This window comes from Struthio camelus, chromosome 11 (assembly GCF_040807025.1).
Source record: "Struthio camelus isolate bStrCam1 chromosome 11, bStrCam1.hap1, whole genome shotgun sequence".
Taxonomy (NCBI): domain Eukaryota; kingdom Metazoa; phylum Chordata; class Aves; order Struthioniformes; family Struthionidae; genus Struthio; species Struthio camelus.
The window spans coordinates 11,091,576-11,111,813 of record NC_090952.1 but is presented as its reverse complement, the minus strand read 5'-3'; the positions used below and the strand labels follow the sequence as shown (position 1 = coordinate 11,111,813).

At 35.4% G+C, this 20,238-nt stretch overlaps 1 protein-coding gene across 8 annotated transcripts in view; it reads right to left on the bottom strand.

The window, feature by feature from the left end:
* THOC2 (THO complex subunit 2) overlaps positions 1-20,238 on the bottom strand; it is a 62,164-nt gene that overhangs the window by 24,045 nt on the left and 17,881 nt on the right. For 4 of the 8 annotated variants that reach the window (XR_011143601.1, XM_068957765.1, XM_068957767.1 and 1 more), the window contains exons 8-20: positions 19,226-19,392; positions 18,576-18,668; positions 15,923-16,078; positions 12,227-12,399; positions 11,882-12,077; positions 9,980-10,021; positions 8,069-8,110; positions 6,054-6,184; positions 5,853-5,954; positions 3,739-3,823; positions 2,726-2,819; positions 2,135-2,215; positions 1,795-1,891 (exon numbers count right to left, since the gene is read on the bottom strand). Coding sequence is in view for 7 of the 8 variants with exons in the window: in XM_068957765.1 (XP_068813866.1) it covers positions 1,795-1,891; positions 2,135-2,215; positions 2,726-2,819; positions 3,739-3,823; positions 5,853-5,954; positions 6,054-6,184; positions 8,069-8,110; positions 9,980-10,021; positions 11,882-12,077; positions 12,227-12,399; positions 15,923-16,078; positions 18,576-18,668; positions 19,226-19,392 (1,459 nt within the window). In the remaining variant the exon portion in view is untranslated. The remainder of the gene's footprint in view (positions 1-1,794; positions 1,892-2,134; positions 2,216-2,725; positions 2,820-3,738; positions 3,824-5,852; positions 5,955-6,053; positions 6,185-8,068; positions 8,111-9,979; positions 10,022-11,881; positions 12,078-12,226; positions 12,400-15,922; positions 16,079-18,575; positions 18,669-19,225; positions 19,393-20,238) is intronic. The other 4 variants (XM_068957766.1, XM_068957768.1, XM_068957769.1 and 1 more) reach the window with 3 other exon arrangements.

Genomic DNA, 20,238 nt, shown 5'->3' with positions numbered 1-20,238 from the left:
GAAAGAAGCTATGATATTCAGTACACAACGCTATGATGCACACTAAACCATTTTCTTTTACACCAATTAAGATCTAGCTATTATGTTGAGCACACAATGGCTTCTTTCCTGCAGGTAAAAAGCTAATACGTAAAAGCAGAATAGGCCTTCAATAGCCGGATTTCAGAATCCCATGGGAGAAGCAGTATCACACTGTTTTTGGAAGCAATAGTGAGTGTAGCGCCATTAAAGTATCAACACATTAATCATAAAAATGTCACTGTTCCTTTATATTGCTTCTACTTGCTTCACACTGTATCTACCTATACTGCTATCTCATCTACAATAAACATGGAATTATCTGGGAAACTCCCCCCCCCCCCCCAACACCTTTTTTTGTCCTCCATGTTCCAGAACAGTATACAACCTTGGAAATTTACTGGTAAAATTATTCTACAAGCTTATTTTGAACTCAGAAAACACTGACTTAAAGCACAGAAAGCACAAAGCACTGCAATAATCACCCCCTGAACTCTAAAGAGCAATAACTTCTCCTCAACTGAAGTCTAGCAAATTACACCATGATCATTCAAATTAGCAATATTTTGTAGTAACTTCTGAAATTTTTGACCTATTAAAAAAGTGTTGACCTATACCCTCCAAAACAAAACTTTACACTTATAAATATGAGTAATAAAAATATCTAAATGTTTTATTTTGTTTGCTTGCTTGTTTTTCCAGCCACAAATATATTTTCTGTTTAGGATCTGTACAATTCCAATATAAACTCTAAATAAAATACTTCAGTCCTATGGAACACGCCACGCTGCTAAATCCACTTTAATTTCACCACCCCAAATATTAAGCTGAACATTACAACTAATTTAATTTTTTCAGAATACTTAAATCCTTACTACTTAATACTGAGGAAAGACAAGAAACATTACTTACCTTTCTTCTGTAGCTCAATGTGATTGTACCATCATCAGAAAACAAAAATTAAGGACGGGGAGCACATGAGACTGAGTGTCTACATGGCAGGGAAGGGAAAGACTAGATTTCTCAACATGAATACCCTAAAATAACACGCTGCATTATCTCCATTGGTAAGCTGCCTTTCAGCAAGCATACGGGAATTCATAATAGAACATATAAATCAATACTCACCTATATGATAAAAATCATCCATTCAAAATAAACAAAAGAAAGAGAAAGCAGTAATACTAAGTGATGATGGGGAAGGATAACAGAAGGAAAAAGGAAGATTCAGATTGCAAAGTTCGTTTTAAAGTTCTGAATAAGTGATTAATATTGATGTATCATGGAGCAATTCAATGGTCATCAAATCAAAGCCTTTAAGATAACAAAAACGTTAAAGACACTTCTGCAGGGAAGACATTGTGAGAAAGAGTAAACTAAAAACTGTAACAAATCACACCCTCTGCTATCACAGATACTTCTTTTTTAAATAATGTACAGTAGTTTCAATGATAGTATTCCCAACAGGCAGGGTTGGGTTTTTTTTTCCTATGTGGTTGGTTAAGAAAAGTGGTATCAAAAATATATCACAGATAAAAACAGTACAAAAATATGCCACAACTATACAATTAGAGGAAAATCCAGTAAGTATATTATTCTTTCTACTGATTTAATGTCTTAAACTTCTGGACAATAAAAGTAGATTTTTACCACTGGTAGAGTAACTACTCTAAATAGTGCCCCTATAGTGCCCTTGTATCAGCAAAAGAAACATCCAAAACATTCATTTCACTTTATGAAAATAGAGTTTATACAGAATAATTGTGAGAAACTTGCCTTTTCCCAGCTTTCAGTTGGTTTGCTACATATTGAAGTAGACCAGCAAGTTCAATTGGGTACTTTCGGAAAACTGCACCACAAAAGCTAGCCAGACCTAAAGCAAGGAGAAACAGCTGTGATGGAACCTCATGCAGTATTAAACATAAAATAAGTATTAATCAAACATGTGGAAAGTCAATAATATATATTTTGCCCTACAAGGAAAGATCTTTTCCTACTAATTAAACTTACCATCTCTTCGCTTTGTTTGAAAAGTTAACTAGTAGATCAAAGTATGACAGACCATAGGAAAGGTGAAATATTTTTAAAATGAATGTAATAAAATAAAAACACTAACTCTGCAGCCAGCTTGAGATTGTGGTGTCATCATGCTTCATTCTCTCCTTTTCGGGATTTGCCAGGGCTTCAATAATACAGTCTTTAGTGGAGTTAAAGAGAATATTTTTCCTCAATTTGTCAAAATAAAAGCCATATGAATTCATTTTTCTAGCTTCAGAATTTGTAATATATGAATGTAATATGCAAGTACAGAAAGCTCAATACAGGCGATCCACTAACACACAGTTGTGACATTAATAACAATATAAAAGTCACAAAAGAAATGGCAACATAAAAAGCACGTCTTACCTCACTATTTACAGGATTACTATGTATTCCAAAACAGAGCGAAAACAGTATAATAGCTTAAAAGCAAGATATAATTTTCATAGTGTCAAAGCGGGAAAAGAGTAAATAAAGAGAGAGAAGCTCTGTAACTCAGGAAGCGGGCAAGGTACTTGCAAACCTTACGAAAATATTTCTAGCAAAAAGCAGTAACAAAAAGAAAACAGTATTTACTGAAGGACAGCAGATATAATCTGGAATTCAGCTAGAACCGCAAACATATTAGTACCAGTTATCAGATATATTACTCCACATAAAAGGATACAGGCCAAGACATCATAATTCAGTGAAGTGAGGTATTTCAGTGAATCAACAACTGGAGTTATTAAGTTATCATACTTCTGTATTTGTGATAAAATCTGAAAGTTACAAAAGATGCATTCAGGTGAACAGGAACAGTATTCCATAACTTTCACATAGTAAATTAAACTAGTAAACCACAGTTTGTATTAACATTTTTCTTTAAAATGAAATAGCTTGAGTTTTCAAACTATCACAAAATAAAAATCACAGAAACATTTCATTGATATGTTTCCCTAAGAACAGAAAAAGACAGTCACTTTTCAAAATACCTAAAGCTTAGCAGTAAGTGTCTGTTGCTGTTTATTATAATAAAAAAAAAAAACACTACAAAAATAACCCAGGTCTTCATTTTCATTTAGTAATATGAAAGAGAATAAAAATATTCTGTATTAGTCCAATTTCAGAATATTCTTACTGGTATATTATAGATAAAAGTTTTTGAAGTAGCATCTAAAGACTAACTAACAAATAATCACAAATCACATCTGTAAATAAGGTGGAGATCCATCAACGCACTTCTGCGGTTATGAGGCATTTTATAATACCAAGCAATCTTGAAAACCATCCCCAATCTTGTAGTTAACTTTCCACCTAGAGGACCTGATGTATAAAGCTATCTTCAACATACACATGCACAACTGCCCACAGCAGCCTAACTTGAATTTATATGATCAGCACAATAATTGTGTGCCTTTGAGTCTCACCTCAGCTATCTCAAATTAAGTTTTACTCCTACACAAAAGGAGATTAAATTTTCAGGGTAGTTATGTGGTTATCCAAGAGCTACCATCATATTTAACATCTCAGATCTGTGTTTCTGCGCTATTACAGAATTATCATACTTTAAAACTGTTATCAAAAGAGTCAAAAATACTGATTTTAGAATTGCCCCCTCATCAAGACTGCAGGTTCTTTCCTATACTTAAATATCTACACACAGGACCAAGTAGCATTCAAATACATATAACTACATACATAATCAAATAAAATTGTAGGATTGCTGTGGCTGAGTTTTCCAATTTGTCTTCCAGAGGGTTTCACATTTTCCTTTGTTAGACGCCTGGAAAAAGAGAACATGTTTTATTGCAATAGACAAACTATCAGAATCCTAGAAAAACAGGTTAGTTCCCACAAAGAAACACCTTTATCAGTTGCACAGATTAAATCCTCACTAGTGAGGTGTTTTTTTTGTTTTTTGGTTTTTTTTTAAGAAATCGAAGCATAGTAATAATACTCCTCTCGGAGTATGAATCATAACCCTATGACATTCAGCAGGTACAAGCAAATAAAACAATCATCCATCCCCATGTTACCCTGGACTGTATTCTATTTTCAACTTGGAGTACTTTCCAGTCAGAAACTGCCAGTGGGACCTATACCATATCTGAAGATAGCATATCATGCTTCTAGGCTCTCCTGCAAATTTAGTTTAACCACAGCTCAGTTATTTTTACATTTGTTGGGTTCTGTTCAATGAAAAACAATACCAGTGTCATTGGGTTTCACTTCAGCAGTATTCCCTACTAAAGATACAAGCTTAACAGTAGATCTTAAGTCAATGTACAAAAGTAAACTGAATATATTAAAGTATAACTGTGACACTTGACAGTTTTAGCTTATTTCCAGTCCATAACTCACACATACAATTTCTGTTCCAGTGCTTGTAACATTATACCACCAAAATTCCTAGTAATTTGTCAAAAACTTCTAGGAAAGCAGAATTTACTGTAGAATTCAGAATTTCTTGCTGCATGTTCTAAAATGATCAATTCTGTCATGTAAATTGCCTATACCAAAAACCAAATACAAAGCCTAATCAAGAGAAAGCATGGTACCTACAGTTAAAAGAAACACACCTGCAACACTCCTACTTTAGGGGGAAAAAGCCTCATAGTTTAAAGAAAAAACAAAACAATCAAGCACAAAGAAAAAACGTAGTTTGTTTCAAGTTAACACCACTAAGCCTTAATTAAACAATACTTTCTGGAAAATTCCTTTTGTACTGAAATTCATATTGTGATACTCTGTTACAGTGACTACTTAATCATACTGTATTTAAAGTGCAATATCATGAGCTTTTTTTCCCCCTCCTCCAGACATTCTCAATTTAATCCCAATGCATTTTAACTTGAAAGCACAACTTTTAACTCTCAAAACATTAAGATATTTTGCCAGCTATCAAGTGGTCTGAGTAGAAGCCTGGAAGGAGATTATGTTCTATTTCTGGTTCCGACATATAGTTCCAACTTGAGAAAGTTGTCTGCAACTGAGTCTGCAAGATGACTTTGGTACTTAACATGGATTTTGGAGAACTGCATTGTTCGAGTTAGTCTCAGAAAAAGTCTACGGTACAAGTAAAGGAACGTAAACTTTTCTGGTCTATGCTAGCTATGCAGGAAGTCATAAGAGAGATTCATAATCCCACCTAGCTTTCACATCTGCAAATCCAAAAACTTTTACCTGGTAACAATTACTCTGTTTTGACTATGTAAAAGGTTCTAATTATCTATATTAGAAAAACACAGCATTTAATTTTTGGTCCAAACTATGCAAAAAACGGAGAATCCAAATCCCTGACAATGATGTAGGAGAAGCATTATATTTGACGTAAATCTAAAATTGTTGTCAGCCCACGTGAAAATGAGAATAAATCATTCCATTCAATTCAACTTCGAAGAAAACTGTCCTACTGTGAAACCTACAGAAACTGTGATAACAAATGTGCTTAGAATAAAAGATTTGAGATCGTTGAGATTAAATGGTCTCCACGCCCAAAGAAAAAAATTTTGCACTAACACATTTCTTTAAGAAAGGCAATTTATCAGCAACCACATACCCACAGAAAAGGTTAAAGAATTTAACTAGACTTGCTCTTCACAGATGAAACACCCTCGCTGATGACAGACTAGTGCGTACCACTACTTATGACAGTTTTTAACCATAGTGCATTGATAATTCTTGTTCATAAAGCATTTAATGAACTAACTGAGCCTAAGAAGGGAGTGCTTTTCTCAAGCTTTTTCATCCTTTGGAAACATGAAACATGGTATGTCATAACTGATAGTTACCTATGGAATTTGGCAACTTACTTCATGATATATTTGGCTCGATCTATGGTTTGAGCTTTAACTTTCACTAAAAGCGGGTGACTATTGTATGTTTCGTTCTTCCATTGTCCGTAAAGACGATACCTTGAAAGATTAGAAGCAGAAAAATGAAAATTATTTTTTGTACTGACAATTTAAGAGAGACTACTTCCAAAAAGTGGAAATAAAAACTATTCTACTCACCGGTACTGGTATGGAAAAGTTTTGAACATTCCCCACAATTCTTCAGACATGCATGCATTGCAGTCCATCAAAGAAAGAGATGGAAGCAACACTTGATCGGTAATACTCAACAAACAGCTAAATAAAATCTCCTGAGATAAAGGCAATTAAAAAAAAAGTATCAGAAGCAATAACATGCATAAATTTGAGATCAATTTGTATTGTATTAGTATACTAAGATGTTTAATTTATGACTTCCTGAACAAAAAGAAAAATCTAAAAGGACTTAAAATACCTCCCATCATAAACTTTCGTTGCTAGCTAATTCATGGACTACATATGCTGCGTCAGTGTAGTATTTGCCTATATATAAAATGTTTGTAGGAAATAGCTGAAATTTTCACCAGGCTGCATTCATAGCTTCAAAGAACTCATAAGAAAAATGTATATGGGGTGGACTTGCATGAAGTACATAAGAAAAAAAGGATTTTGAAAACCGCTTTCAACACATTCAAATATTTCTCGCCATTGCCTCAGTTTTCAACATCCCAGATTAAAACTTGAAAGCATTATACCTGTTCCCAAGACACAGTGACATGCTTTCTGTATGCTGTTCCCCCCCCCCCCCTTCTTAAAACACTTCTTTCCCCTTGGGCTTTGTCAGAACATTGATAGGAGGGAAAAAACAAAACAAAACATGAAAAGCCACACACACACACCTCACAACATATTTTGCCATATTCATATGATATCACCATCCTACTTTGTATTCTGTAAACACTGGGGGGGGGGGGGGGGAAGGAAACAGTTTTTTGTTTAAGTCAGCACACAATTTGCGCTTCCATGCATGAGGAAGGATCAGCAGTTGCCAATGTCTCCAGCTGAGATTTCTCTACAAATGGCTTAACCACAGAAAGATCAGGTCCAACAGTCAACTCCCTGACAATTATGAACTCTGCATTAAGCGGCAGTTTTTTCCTAGTCAGGAATGACCAGTTTATGAACTGCTTGGCAGTCTCTCGCTGCTGAAAGTCAAGCCTTCACAGAGGTCAATAAGAGCGGGATCAACACCACCTCTGAAAAAGCAGTGATCTGTGAAAGACTGCATGACTCAGACTCATCTGTAGGCCGAGAGATCTTAACAGAACTATAGATGACATTAGCCAAGTTCTCTGAAATCTTAAGTAACACTGATCAAATTGAAGAGTGACTCAGATTTAGTCTTGGTGCTTTTAGGAACAGTTCAAAAATTTTATTTTCTCTGCAAACCTTCAGGAAGTCAGGAAATCATGACAAGTAGGACACAGGAGTAATAAGGACCTGTTGGAAACCGTGCAGACTTCATACTAAGACAAATAAATACTTGTTTTTATAAATTAGATCTCATTTGGGCACTGAAGTTTGGTGGTGGCTAATCTTGAATTGGTCAAATTTTAATGAAACATTAGCCATTGTACTGTAAGTACTTCTTCCACTTTCAATTTCCTTTTCTCTACACTTTCCCCAGTGATTCTTTAGGATGCAAGCTGCCACCAAGGCAGTATAGTTACAGAACGAGGGTAGACTCGCTGATTCTGAACAAATAAGTAGAATACACTAGGATAAAACAACAAGACTAAGTTTGAGGAATTTGGGGAAAAAAAAGGACACAACAATAAATTGTGACTGCCTCAAACTTGCCTATAAAACCACAACAAGAAGTCTTTAGCAAGCATTTGCTAAAGAGTAAAATTCAAAAAGAATTGAACAGTTATTAAACATTAGGTCTCGCAACCTAAAATAAAACTTCTTCCTCCAAAATAAACTCTTTCCTCAAAAGACAGGAAAAGGAAAATTGAGAACATTTCACAGGTTGAGCTCCTTGAATAAAAAAAGATTGTTATCTTACTGAACTAATAGTAAAAGCACTGCGCAGGAGGAACGAGATCACTAGAATATTTTATGGCCAAAACAGTACAACTCTGTCAGTGAACAAGCGCTAGTTTTATTAGAAATACTATGTTAATCTTCAGGTTGAGAGCCTTCAAGAAACTCACCATTTTCTCTTTATCTTCTTGTTTGCTTCCATCAGACTGAAACTGTAACAAAGACAGTCATGTTAAGTATAGAATTAACAGTTTCAGAACAAAACTACCTCAGTAAAAGCATGACTCTGAAGGGCCACATGCCTAGTAGATGTTTAATTTTCAGATCGGTTAGCAATAAAACCATTGCAGGCCTAGCGAGTGGAAGGGCACCTACAAAGCTGCACACATCCTCACCAACCCTCATTAGCACTGTCTGCTGCAGTTTGCTTTCTCCCAGCTCCACATGCTGCAATGCTCCCACCTATTCAGATAAAGGCTCTTTCTCCTCCACCTAGGTCTCTTAATATCTGCCTTTATCATCTCTGAACTTTATACTGGACAAAACTAAGCCTCATGAATACATACTGTCTTTTATCCACTACGTCATGTAGCAGTTGCAAACCCCAGATAAAGTTTTAAAATGCACCTTGTAATGCACCTAAGATTCCAGCACATGAACGCTTTTTATAATTCTTCTAGAAAAAAAAATGCAATTCATGGAAAACCGAAACCCACAGTCAGCTAAACTAGTTGGGGGGAAAAAAAAAAGAGGAAGTCAGACTTCAAATGTTATGTCACTTCACTAATACCTATCCAAGAATATTAAAAAAATTATCTAGCGCATACAAATATGAAATCCTGGTTCTCCTGCAATCAAACTACCCACTTGGCCAAGATTTCAAGTGATTTTTTTGAATCTAGTTAAATTCCTAAGTAGATACCAACACCGTACACTCTAATATTTGTGTTCATTCTAGAAAACATTGCAACATATACACCAAATGAAATTAAATCACATATTTAGAACATGCTAACAATCTGAAGACAGATTGCCATCCTGCTGGAATAAGTATTTTTGTTCCAACAGCCTTAACAGCTTCTAAGGTAATGCACACTGGATTAGATTATTCTCAGCAATATGCATGGCTCATGGGATTATTTTGCTGATAAGAGTTCTGGTCTCCCCCCCCAAATCCCTGAAAAGCTCAACAAATGCATCATCCAGAACGGTATCTTGTGGCCCACTACGGTAGAGAAAATGCCTGAACTTCCATATGCCGAGCAATTCAGCAACAGTAACACTGTGCTCTGCTGCAATACTAATTTGAAGTTTCTGGCATAATAATCAAAGCGCAACATTTAGAGTTGATAATATTTATTGCTCGTAAGCAACAGGGAAAAAAAAAAAAAACATACTAGCCACACAAATTCTCGGGTAAACCAGTAGGTACTATTACATTTCTCAAGAACTTCTAGAGACAAAAATATTAATGTATTCTGGAGCTTTTAATTATCACCACGAGCAGAATTAACACAAAGAGTAGGGTTGGCTTTTTCCCCCCCTCAATTTCAAACATATATGAAATGCATTGCTTAAATATATAGTGCCCTCCTACTGTTTTTGCTGAAAAGTGTAAAAAGAAAAATATCAAGGAAATGTTTTATTATATAGAACATATTGAATTCTCTTACTGAAGAGAGAAGCCATATCCAGCATTTAACTTCTTTAAAAAGAACAGGACTTGCAATCCAATTATCAAGTACAGCTATCAACTATATGTCCAGCTTTCCCTCACAATAAAACCCACTGAAACTTTTAGTTCTTATTATCAATTTACTCCTTTTCTCTCTTCTTGTTCCACTCACCATGAAAAGCACATTAAGCCTACACAGCAGTAAGTGCACAATATTTTAAAGTTACACTTGAGCACAAAAGCTGCAGTGCAATGTTAGTAGACTAACTTTTAAACTACTGTACGGGTTAGCTTACAGTCAAATCACCTCCAGTAATAAATGTTTCTATGTGTTAAACGTAACTTTTATTACTATATAAACAAGCTGATGGCAACAGTGCATTAAAAAGAACTTTCCCTATGTTACCTTAACCACTCCGTCACTGATGAATTTCTTCGCAGTTCCAACCTAAAGCAAATAGCTAAGATGTTGCTCATTCTTGTCATAAACACATTAAGCTATCATACTTGTGTATTTAAAATAAAACTATACAATACTCCTAAAAATAAAGTAACTTGCCTTTTACTTTAAGTGCCCACAAAGAAACAAGAACTTTCTGAAAAACCTTCAGTAATTAGAGCTTAATTACAGAGTTGTCCTGAGAGTCTGCTGACAGCAGTAAACTAAGTTACACCCTTGAAGTTATAATTTCGAAATTAACTGTATTGTCAATGCAAAATTCTATATCATTCAAATACCAGTCTTCTCACAGGTCAGCAAGAAGTAAGTGTGCTATGGAAGTAGGAAAATCAGACACCAGGAAATCTCATAGCTCTGATAAAGATGCTAAGAAATTACATTTCCCACAACAGTGAGGAAGTAGGTGAAAGAGGAAATGCTCAAAGTTACCATGACATGACTGCAACCAGTACTTGGAAAACAAACTTAGTGTAACTTCTGTCACCTGATCATTGCATCTTGTAACTTTGAGTTAGACCAAACTCACTCGCCCCAAATCCAGAAGCTTGACAAGAAATATCTTCAGTCCCAAGATGCACCTGTGTTTTTAGTTCTGCATCACCAAGCACAGCTGGATACAAGAGCGTCCACTCAGGTGGTACGTTTAGAATACAAGTTTTGAACATTCCAATACTAGCAGTAGTCAAAACTGAAGATACTTTATGAGAAATGTTATAAAACTGCAGCACCCCTCCCAATATAATTAGATCAACCAACACATCTCTTCAATTGTTTTGCTGTTAAAAATTATAATAAAGGGCTAGAAAACAGGAATTAGTGATTTTCAAGTTTTTTTTTTTTTTTTTAAAGTAACAATGAAGATGTTTTATTCCAAGGACTATAAATTCCAGAGTCTGTCCAAACTGCTATTAAAAAAAAAAAAAAACCACACACACACAAAAACCCAACCACTTTTTTTTTTTTTTTTTTTAAAACCTTACTACTTCTGGGGGGGGGGGGGGGGGGAAGAGAATAAATAAGAATTGCTAGTCAAACACCATACTGCCAAAAAAAAAAAAAAAAAACACAGCAGGAAAGAATTCACTGGCCTCAATTTGAGCAACTGATTACATTTTAGGGAGCTCAATATGCAATAACTACCTATCCTTCAACATTTACATAGGAAAGTTATAGTCAAAAACAATAACAAACCTCAAGGGGTCATTTTATTTTTAAAGCCTGCTACTTTAGGCTTTATATAGTATCTTAGATTTCCACATTGAACTCATCATTAGTGACCTCCAGAGAGCGTATACTTGTCACTGATACAAGTTCAAAATTAGTAGCATTTTAACTGGAACAACAGGGACACCCCACTAATTAAAAAGATGCAACATAGCCTATTTAACCTAACAGGTGAAATTAAAGAACAGTTTTAGAGTACTGGCTCTGTATCAGGTTACTGTTCCCCACTGCCTTCAGGGTCACTCTAAAAATGCAAAAGTTTCCATGCAATTAATATCATACCTTCATTTAAAAAAAAAAAAAAAAATCTATATAAGGAGAACGTTGCAAAAATAGTACAATAAAGGTGGTCTGTAAGTAGAGGCAATATGAAGACTTTAATGAGAAATTAGTTATTGCTATATGTTACTGGTTATAAACCTAATATGCTTAAGCTTTTCATAAAAGCATCCATACCTGACAAAAAATGCTGTAAGAATTTGGAGATTCTTATTTTAATTTTTCAGTTCCTTATGTTCCAGTACTTGGATATATACATATTTAATAAGAATCAATACCATTTTCTGACATCAGAAGGATCTGGATATTTCCTAAATTCAGACAAACTGTTCTTCTGCTACCAACCTCTTTCATAAATGCTTTTCCGAGGCGCACCACTTTTGCGAATAAAATGGGATCATGGGAAAGATGAGGACCAAGGTAACAAAGCATGTTGAACACTTCCTTTCTCAAGTCTTCAAAACTGTCTGCTTGTTTTGGTGCTCTCTTGTTTGGCAAAGAAGGAATTGGTGACCCTTTAGCCCCTTTAGGTACTCCAACTCTGGAAATAAGATGAACAGAGTTTCACATGAAGCAGATGTGAAAATCTTTGAAAAGTGTTAATATGATCAAGCTTACGAGTGAATTTATGTTTAAAAGTGTTATGTAGTTTTCCCACACTCAGCAACAGAATTCTAATTTTTACTTTACCTGCGATACAGAGGTTCAATTGTCACATGTACAAGCTGGCAAAGGGCAATCGCAATAGGCTTGTGTGAAGTAGCATAAAATGGAGGCATCTGATCCATAATACTTTGTGCATGCTGCCAATCACCAATTTTTAATAAAGCTTCCAATAAACCAAGCTTTTGATTATCAGGTGGCTGCAAGACAACAAACAGCTAGTAAAGAAGTGCTTTCACAACGTCTTGCTAATATTTCCTCTTAATCAGAATGCAGCTGTAACTTAAAGCTGGAGATAAAACTAACGTTATTGCAGCTATGTAACGATACATTAATTAAAAAAAAGTAAAACAAAAATCAGCCAGACATGTACAATAAGCACACTTCAATAACAACAGATCAATCCAAGTAGAAGCAAACCTGTAACATAAAGTGTTATGTAAAGAAATAAGCTGTAAGACAAAAGCAAGTATTTAAAAAATACTTTGCATTGTGCTTTCATCTGGATTTAAAGATGTACGTTTTTCTTGCATTTAAAGAATTTATTTTATAAGAACCAGATTTTAAGATCTGTCTCTTATAGATTGCTGCGTACCATAATTTTCATATTAGTACCTATTCTAGAATAATATAATCCTAAAGGTAAGTCTACCAGAAGTTTTCCAAATAGCCCAATTCGCAAATTAAGTAGAAGAGGGAATAGGAGTTTACAGTTAAGATTGTGTCTTGAAGCATTTTTGCAGGGTCATGGTATTGATACACTGCACTGCTATAAATGGTTTTTTCCTGTTCCCCCATAAAGTCTATCAGTAAGTGACTAAAGGAGGAGAAGACTGGCTTCAATCTATCTGTATGCAACTACAATGCTAAGATAATTTTTACATTGAGGAAGGGAGGATTACCAAATCTAGGATAAAATATTTCATTAACTATTTTAAGGTGACAAGAAAATTTTTAATTTAAATGATGCAAATGGACAAGATAGACTGGTAAGAACAAAAACGAAACACAGACAAAAGAAGATACTTGAGGTTCTAAGGTTCATGTGGATATTTTTTCCTTTTTCAAACTACTTTATAGCACTGGCAGCTGTATTTTTTCTGATAGATGGTTTTCTATTTTCAAAGCTTTCTTTTGCATGGCACTGTATTATAGTTTCAGAACAGAAACATGCATAGATCAATTCAATATTAATGTTGAAATCATGTAGTAATGAAAACAAAGTGTCATCATTTCCTTAGGAAAAAGATACATATGCATATCAGAACAAGATCAGCCTCTAAAAGATTAAATACATATAAAAGGGAACAGAAGTGCATGTGCCAATCTTATTTTACCACAAATTATAAAACTTTTAAAATGCATAGGAACCTTGTTATGTAGCACTTTGCAAGTTCCTCTGATCCCACGGATTGTTCTTTTAAGTCAATATATACCACGTGAACAAAAGGGTACGCTGATTCTTTATTGAAGTTTCTAAAAACTTTACTTGTGCAACATAAATAGGAAGCTTGAAATCCACAGTGCAATATAATTAAAATAAGTTTATTATTACAGAAAAATCAAGTCATAATCAGGCAATTGGTATGAACACTCTAGTTACGGTTTGATACTAAACATCAAATTGCATTTTTGAGTGATCACTAACTTTAGTTGAATCCGCATATCTAAACGCACAGTCTTTCCGGAACTCCTGTGTTAATAGGCTATTACATCTCCAAAGCAGTCACTGCTCACACGTACACCCTGCTTGATTGTCCCTCCCTTTAGGTAAGCAGGCTCTTCTGGAACATGCTCTCCATTAGTGAAAGCACGCATAGCACAGAAGAGTCACTTTGGACTTGTGGTCAGATCTACTTACACTGCTGTTTTCTGTGATCTCTCAAAAATCTGATTCCCCCCTCCTCCTGTTTTCACTATTATTTGGTTATGTTAAACGCATCTCAAAAGGCAAGAGTAGATGCATTTGCTAACACTAACCTATTTATATTACAGAGTCACAGCAAAATAATAAGTTTTAATCACAAGAGACAGCATTACATGGATTTTAAAAGGTTAAGCCAATAATGGTTCAGCATTTTTTTCTACCTTATCCAGGCATTTTTTCATGGTATTACATCAAAAGTTGTATGTTAAAACTGCATACAGCTTACAAAGTATTCAAACTGAAACTGTCAACAGCTTTTAGATACAATTACTCTATCAATCACTATGAATTGCATAGCTGATCACATATTAAAATGCTAATACAGAAGCAAACCTTTCAAGAAAGGGCATGCATTCCATAACTCGGCACCTAAAGGGTCCTAGAAATTGGTTTTGATTGTTAAGTACAGCTCTCTATTTTCTCATCATGCAGGCACAGACTTCATTATTTGCCATCGTAATCTCAGAAAAACGCTGCAGTTTCTGCTAAAACCTAGAATTCCCCAGTTCTTAATTCTAAAACTTAGCGACAGAAAACATTCTAATTTTTCTCATATTACTTGCAATATATATGCTCCCCACTTCTCACCAAAATCTAAGTTTTCCATCAGAATATTGTGACCCGCATATTTCAAACAGTACCAAGCTGCCCAATCTTACTGTATAAAAACGGTTCGAAACAGTGTGGTACAGGAAAAAGGCATATTGATCTAAGGAGTAGGAGGGAGGTCAGAAACTTAAAGCTAGTGAAAAGAACCAGCTTAAGCAGCAGATGTGACTGGAGTTGAGAGCCAAAGAGCAGTGACTGCATCAGCTACCTGAGGGAAGAGAATGAAATTAGATTTTTCAAGCTAGGCTAGAAAAATGGAAGGAGGAAGGAAGGTCAGAGATGGACTAAGCCCAGGTGGGGTACAACAAATGGGAACGAGCAGACAGATGCGCACAACAAATCTAGGAACATAAGGAAAATTAAGAATAGAAGCTGTCAAGATTGATGGATTTCCCCCACATACACACTCTGTGCCTTAGCACCCCCACTTACAACATGCAAATAACAAGCTTTCATTTTAAAAATACCTGTGAAAATAAGACATTGGGTAGCACTCAAGACACTCAAACGAACAGCACCACAGAAAAGCTCCCCAGAAATTAAATGATCTTGTTTTAAAGTAAGGCTTGAACACACTGTAGCAAATTAGACCCAGGGCAACATGAACGATGCATTGGAAAAGAGATCTGACATAGTAGCACTTTAATAAAAAGTATCCACTTACATATACAAAGGAACAGATGAAGTGGAAAGCACAGCAGACTACTGTACAAAGAAAATCTTTTTCACAATGCAGGATAGTTACACAAGCATGGCAAAATTTTCAATTCTAGACTGAGGGAAATAAAGAACATGCTCTTACTATGTCTGCTTCTTTAAGAAGTCAACTAGGATTCTACTATAAGAAGTCCTAGAAAGCGTGGTTGTTAGACGTTTGTACAGCATATAAGTGCTAGGACATACTGGAGCCGATAAAAGTCAAAAGGAAGGATGAAGTGAGTTAGCCACAGAACCAAGAATTTAAAATTGAAGTTGTTAATTGAAATCCATAACAAATCACACATCTTTGGAGATGAAGCATATCCACCATAAAGGAAGTGCCATCAAAAGACAGACAAGAATGCTGGGAGAAGTGGAGATATACTTGTATATCTGTATTTCTAACAAATACGAAAATGTTTTCATAGTACTTGCTATGTTAGGTTTTACTGAAAAAAAAAAAAACTGTATACACCACACACACACACCTTTTCAGTTTTTTCCTCCTCCTTTTCTTTTTCCTTCTCTTTTTCTTCAGTCTTTTCAGAGGACAAGACAACCATCGTAAGTTTTCTGACAATTTGCTTAGCTTCTACTATCTCTCGCTTGTGTTCCTCAATGATGGCATTATCTCCTGGAAGAAGCTAAGATGACAGAACATACACATTATTTCTGAAAATTTAAGTGACCTACAGCTACTTTTGATCACCTGAGCTCCAAGACGAACTTATGTCCTTCCTTATGCTAGTCAGATAAACTTATTCCATAGAAGGTTCCTTTCCTTGCCACCATCATTCCAAAAGGAAATACGCTATTATCAAACCATTCTGAAATAAAGAACAGCTGAGGAATAATATTGTATGTTTTCCTCATAACCATTAGCTGCATAAGCCCTATGCCCTGGCCAATTTAAAACTAATCTTTAGCCACACGGTTACAACTACACACATATTTGATGATACCATTTACGAAATTCAACACCTTAAAGCAAAGTGAATATTCAAGACCTTCATATATTTTCACTAGCACATCTAACTGCAAAAACAATTTCATCACTAAGGAAAACCAGGTAACCAGCTTAGATACACATTTTGATTTCACTCTGTTTTAAGAAATACCATTAAAAGTTCACCAGTGCTTCCAGTTTATCAGTAGATTGCTGTGGGTTAAATATCATCTATTCCTTTAAAAAAGTGCTATATATATGTGCTTTAGTAAGATGATACTTAATATTGATTTATGATAAAACCTCAGCAGAGTCTTGTACTTGACAATGAACAGCCTGAGGAGGATAACCCTATACACGGGCGTTTAAACTGTGAGTCAAGAGAAGATTTTTTTTTCCCCTGACAGAACTAAGCTTCAGTTTCATTCAGATTTTGCTTCTGAAGTCATAGTTAAACTTGAACTGCAAATAACTAACTACAGAGTTTTGACCTCTTTATACACTAATATTTTCTTCTATTTGTTTAAAAAAAAAAAGCTTCCCTTGTTATGTTTTTTCTCCCACCAAAACAACTGACAGTAGAACAAGGAGAGACTAAGCATCAACTTCTTCAGAGAAAAGATACTGCAATTTCTGGACTTTGTAGAAATTGAGGACAAGGAAGAACTTTTTTTTCTAATAGATATACATGCATACATATCTATGTACAGGTATGTACACATACACCCATACCCACTTCAGGCTCCTCCCCTCTCCTAACATGAGGCCAAAATTCTTTATGTAAAGCACTAGCTTTCTCCGCAGTCCTGACAGCTGATCCAGTATAGAATCTGCACAATATATGCCACCTAAGACTGAACACCTACACAACAGTAATTTTCTTGAAACTCCCATAGCAAGTGAAATTAAGTCTGACTGAACAGAGAAGAAAATATTAGAACAAAAAAATGGAAGTAGAGAGGCTGGAGAATAAATATGAAGTCAAAAGATAAGACCATAGACTAGCAGGGAAACTCTGGAACAAAAGAAAAAGGAAAAGCAGACTAAGAACCAGCATAACACAAGCAGGCAGCATAAATGAATACTGGGAACATTCTAGCCATGAGATCATCATAACGCACATACAGATTTACACAGGTCTAAGTTGAGGTTACACAGGCCACCTTAAATCAGAGTCTGAGCATTCATTTCATAACCTTACTAACATTCTTTAACTTACAGCATTATTGTCATGCTTTTATCTCATGCTATTGTCATGCAGTTTGACTCCACACTGATCATCTGAAAGCTGCACACATGCACTCCCACTCCCGCTCCACCCGACACTCTTAAACACCACCACCACCCCACAAACAACAAAACCACCACAAAGCCAGAGCCAGTAATTGACAAGTCAGATGACAACTGCTATTGACTGCCAGGCAAATTAATGGCACGAGGACTATGTTCCAGGATTTCTATAGCTGTCATTAGAGGTCATTTCCTCGATTTCAGTGGAAGATTTAAACCTCCTAAAATATCTTTTGATATTCTGAAATTTAACAGACTGGTGTATAACGTGAAATACTTTGGTAAGCGTAACATTCTGTTTGCCAACTGTCAAACTGGTATGTTGCTTGGGTGATAAGAGTGCCAGACTAGAGAGAATAATCCTTCTCAGATTAAATCCGAGTGTGATAGGCAGTTTTTCCTTTCAACCTAACAAAGGGTCAGAATTCTTATCGGTAGAATTAGGGGGTTTGTTTGTTTGTTTTTAACTTTTACATAATCTTGAGTAACCCTTCAAATTCTGGAAGGCATCTATTATTAAACTTAGAGTGCTAGAGGCTGACTGTTCTATTACTTTTTCCTATAAATTGAACTTACAAAGCTCACAGGGTCTAGCTCTTAAGGAAAGCTATTTGGGCATTTAAAAATTGTATGTAAAGTTAAAACATAAGCTATTTGTATGTTACTTGTAAAAGATTTGGTGATACTTCACGGATAATTCAAAGACATCACATCAGCATTCATATTTCAGTATGTGTTTGTTTAAATATGTGGCCTTAGTAAGCACTGAGAAATTTAACACACGTGAATCTACATATACAGGTATTACAAGATATTCCCTGAGGCTTAAGCTCTAGGAATGACAAAATCTGGCTTTAAGTTATTTTCTGACTTTTGGCATTTGACAGAGTAGCACTGGCACTTACGTGAACATAAAGATCTTCCAAATCAATGAGATTGTGTTGCAAAAGGACAGCAGCAACTCTGTATAAAGAAGAAGGTGTCTCACCACTTGGATCCTAAAAAAAGACAAGACCACAAACTTTAGGGCGGGGGGAGGGAAGCACAGAAGCCACCACAGCAGGTTATGAAACAAAACAAAACGCACTAAACTATCTGAAGTTGAGAGGAAACACATTCCCACAGTTCTCCTACCATGTTACTTAAGTGCTACTGCTATTGCTATGCAATATTGCCTCATTATTAGACTAAACTGGAATACAGAATGAGAAGTTTTAGAAACAAAGATTCAGTTATCTCCACACCTTATGGTGCTTGTACACAATTCCTATTCCTACACTTAAGCAAGCTCGAGTGCTGTATCAAGTGTCAACCATGACACCTTAGCAGACAATTTTCCCCACTAAATGTTAGACTTCCATTCGAAACCATGAAATTGTTGCTTTTAAGACCTAAACTAATTTCTGTGTTTAAAAAAATATATATACACACACACACATGCAAAAAACAATAAAAACCCATAAACAACCCTGCAGCAAAGACCTATTATCACTTCATTTCAACAATGAGTATGAACAGCCACCAAAAACAAAGCTTCAGAACAAAAATACATTACCTGATAAAATTTGAATTTGAACCCAAGGATATGGCAAAGAGTCTGAGGTTCACACATGTACATGTAGGACTCTATCAGTGGTACAAAGAAATCATCATACTCAGGCCTGCACTCATAAACTTCTAGAATTATATCCAAAACTCTGTTCGGATCAAGGTTAAAACATCCTAGTGGAGAAGAACATACAACAGAAAAGCTGAACATAGCTATTTTTCACTTTCATTCTGTTACTACAATAAAGGCATTAATTAAGGTTAATTCCGTGCTCAATTTCAACACAAAACAGTCATCTAAAGCAAAATAATCTAGACAAGCTGCAAATACAGTACCAATCATTTTGACATGTATCATGCCTAAAATTGAACAAGGCAATGAAACTGAACAGGATTTTCAATTCAGATTAAATGAAAGATGTTGGTTTAAGACTGTAATTTCCAGTTAACAACTAAAACCTAAATCTCACTAATCCCAATTCTGTCACCAAAAGGGATGGACAGCTTCTTCTCCGCTTGTGCTAGCACTCACATTCACACAGCCACAAAAGTCATCCAGCAGGAAATTAATTGTCTTATATCCAAGAAGTATTCTTGGTTTGCAGCTAGACTCTAATCTAGCTGTTTGCACTGTCCCATCAATTCAGTATTACCGCTAGCATTAGGAAGAAGGGTTTGTTAATTCTGGGGGAAGAAAGGAGGACAGAAGTGAGCACTTTTCCTTTAAGAGCGAGTATGGATTTAGATCAATTTAAGCCAACATTTTTCATGTTGTTATCTAACCTTTTCCAGTAAAACCCCAGAAGCAATAAGTAGTAATACGGACAACCCACAAAAGAGAACTCATGCCACTTCATTAGATATCACTTATTCAACTTCTTTAAGAATACAAGACGACTCATGCATTGAATTGAGTACCTTAAAATGGAAAAAAGATTACTTTGCTACATTCTAAGAGACACTAAGAGATGAATAGTGCATCCTCAATAATCTTATTCTGGAATACCTATTGAAATGAAT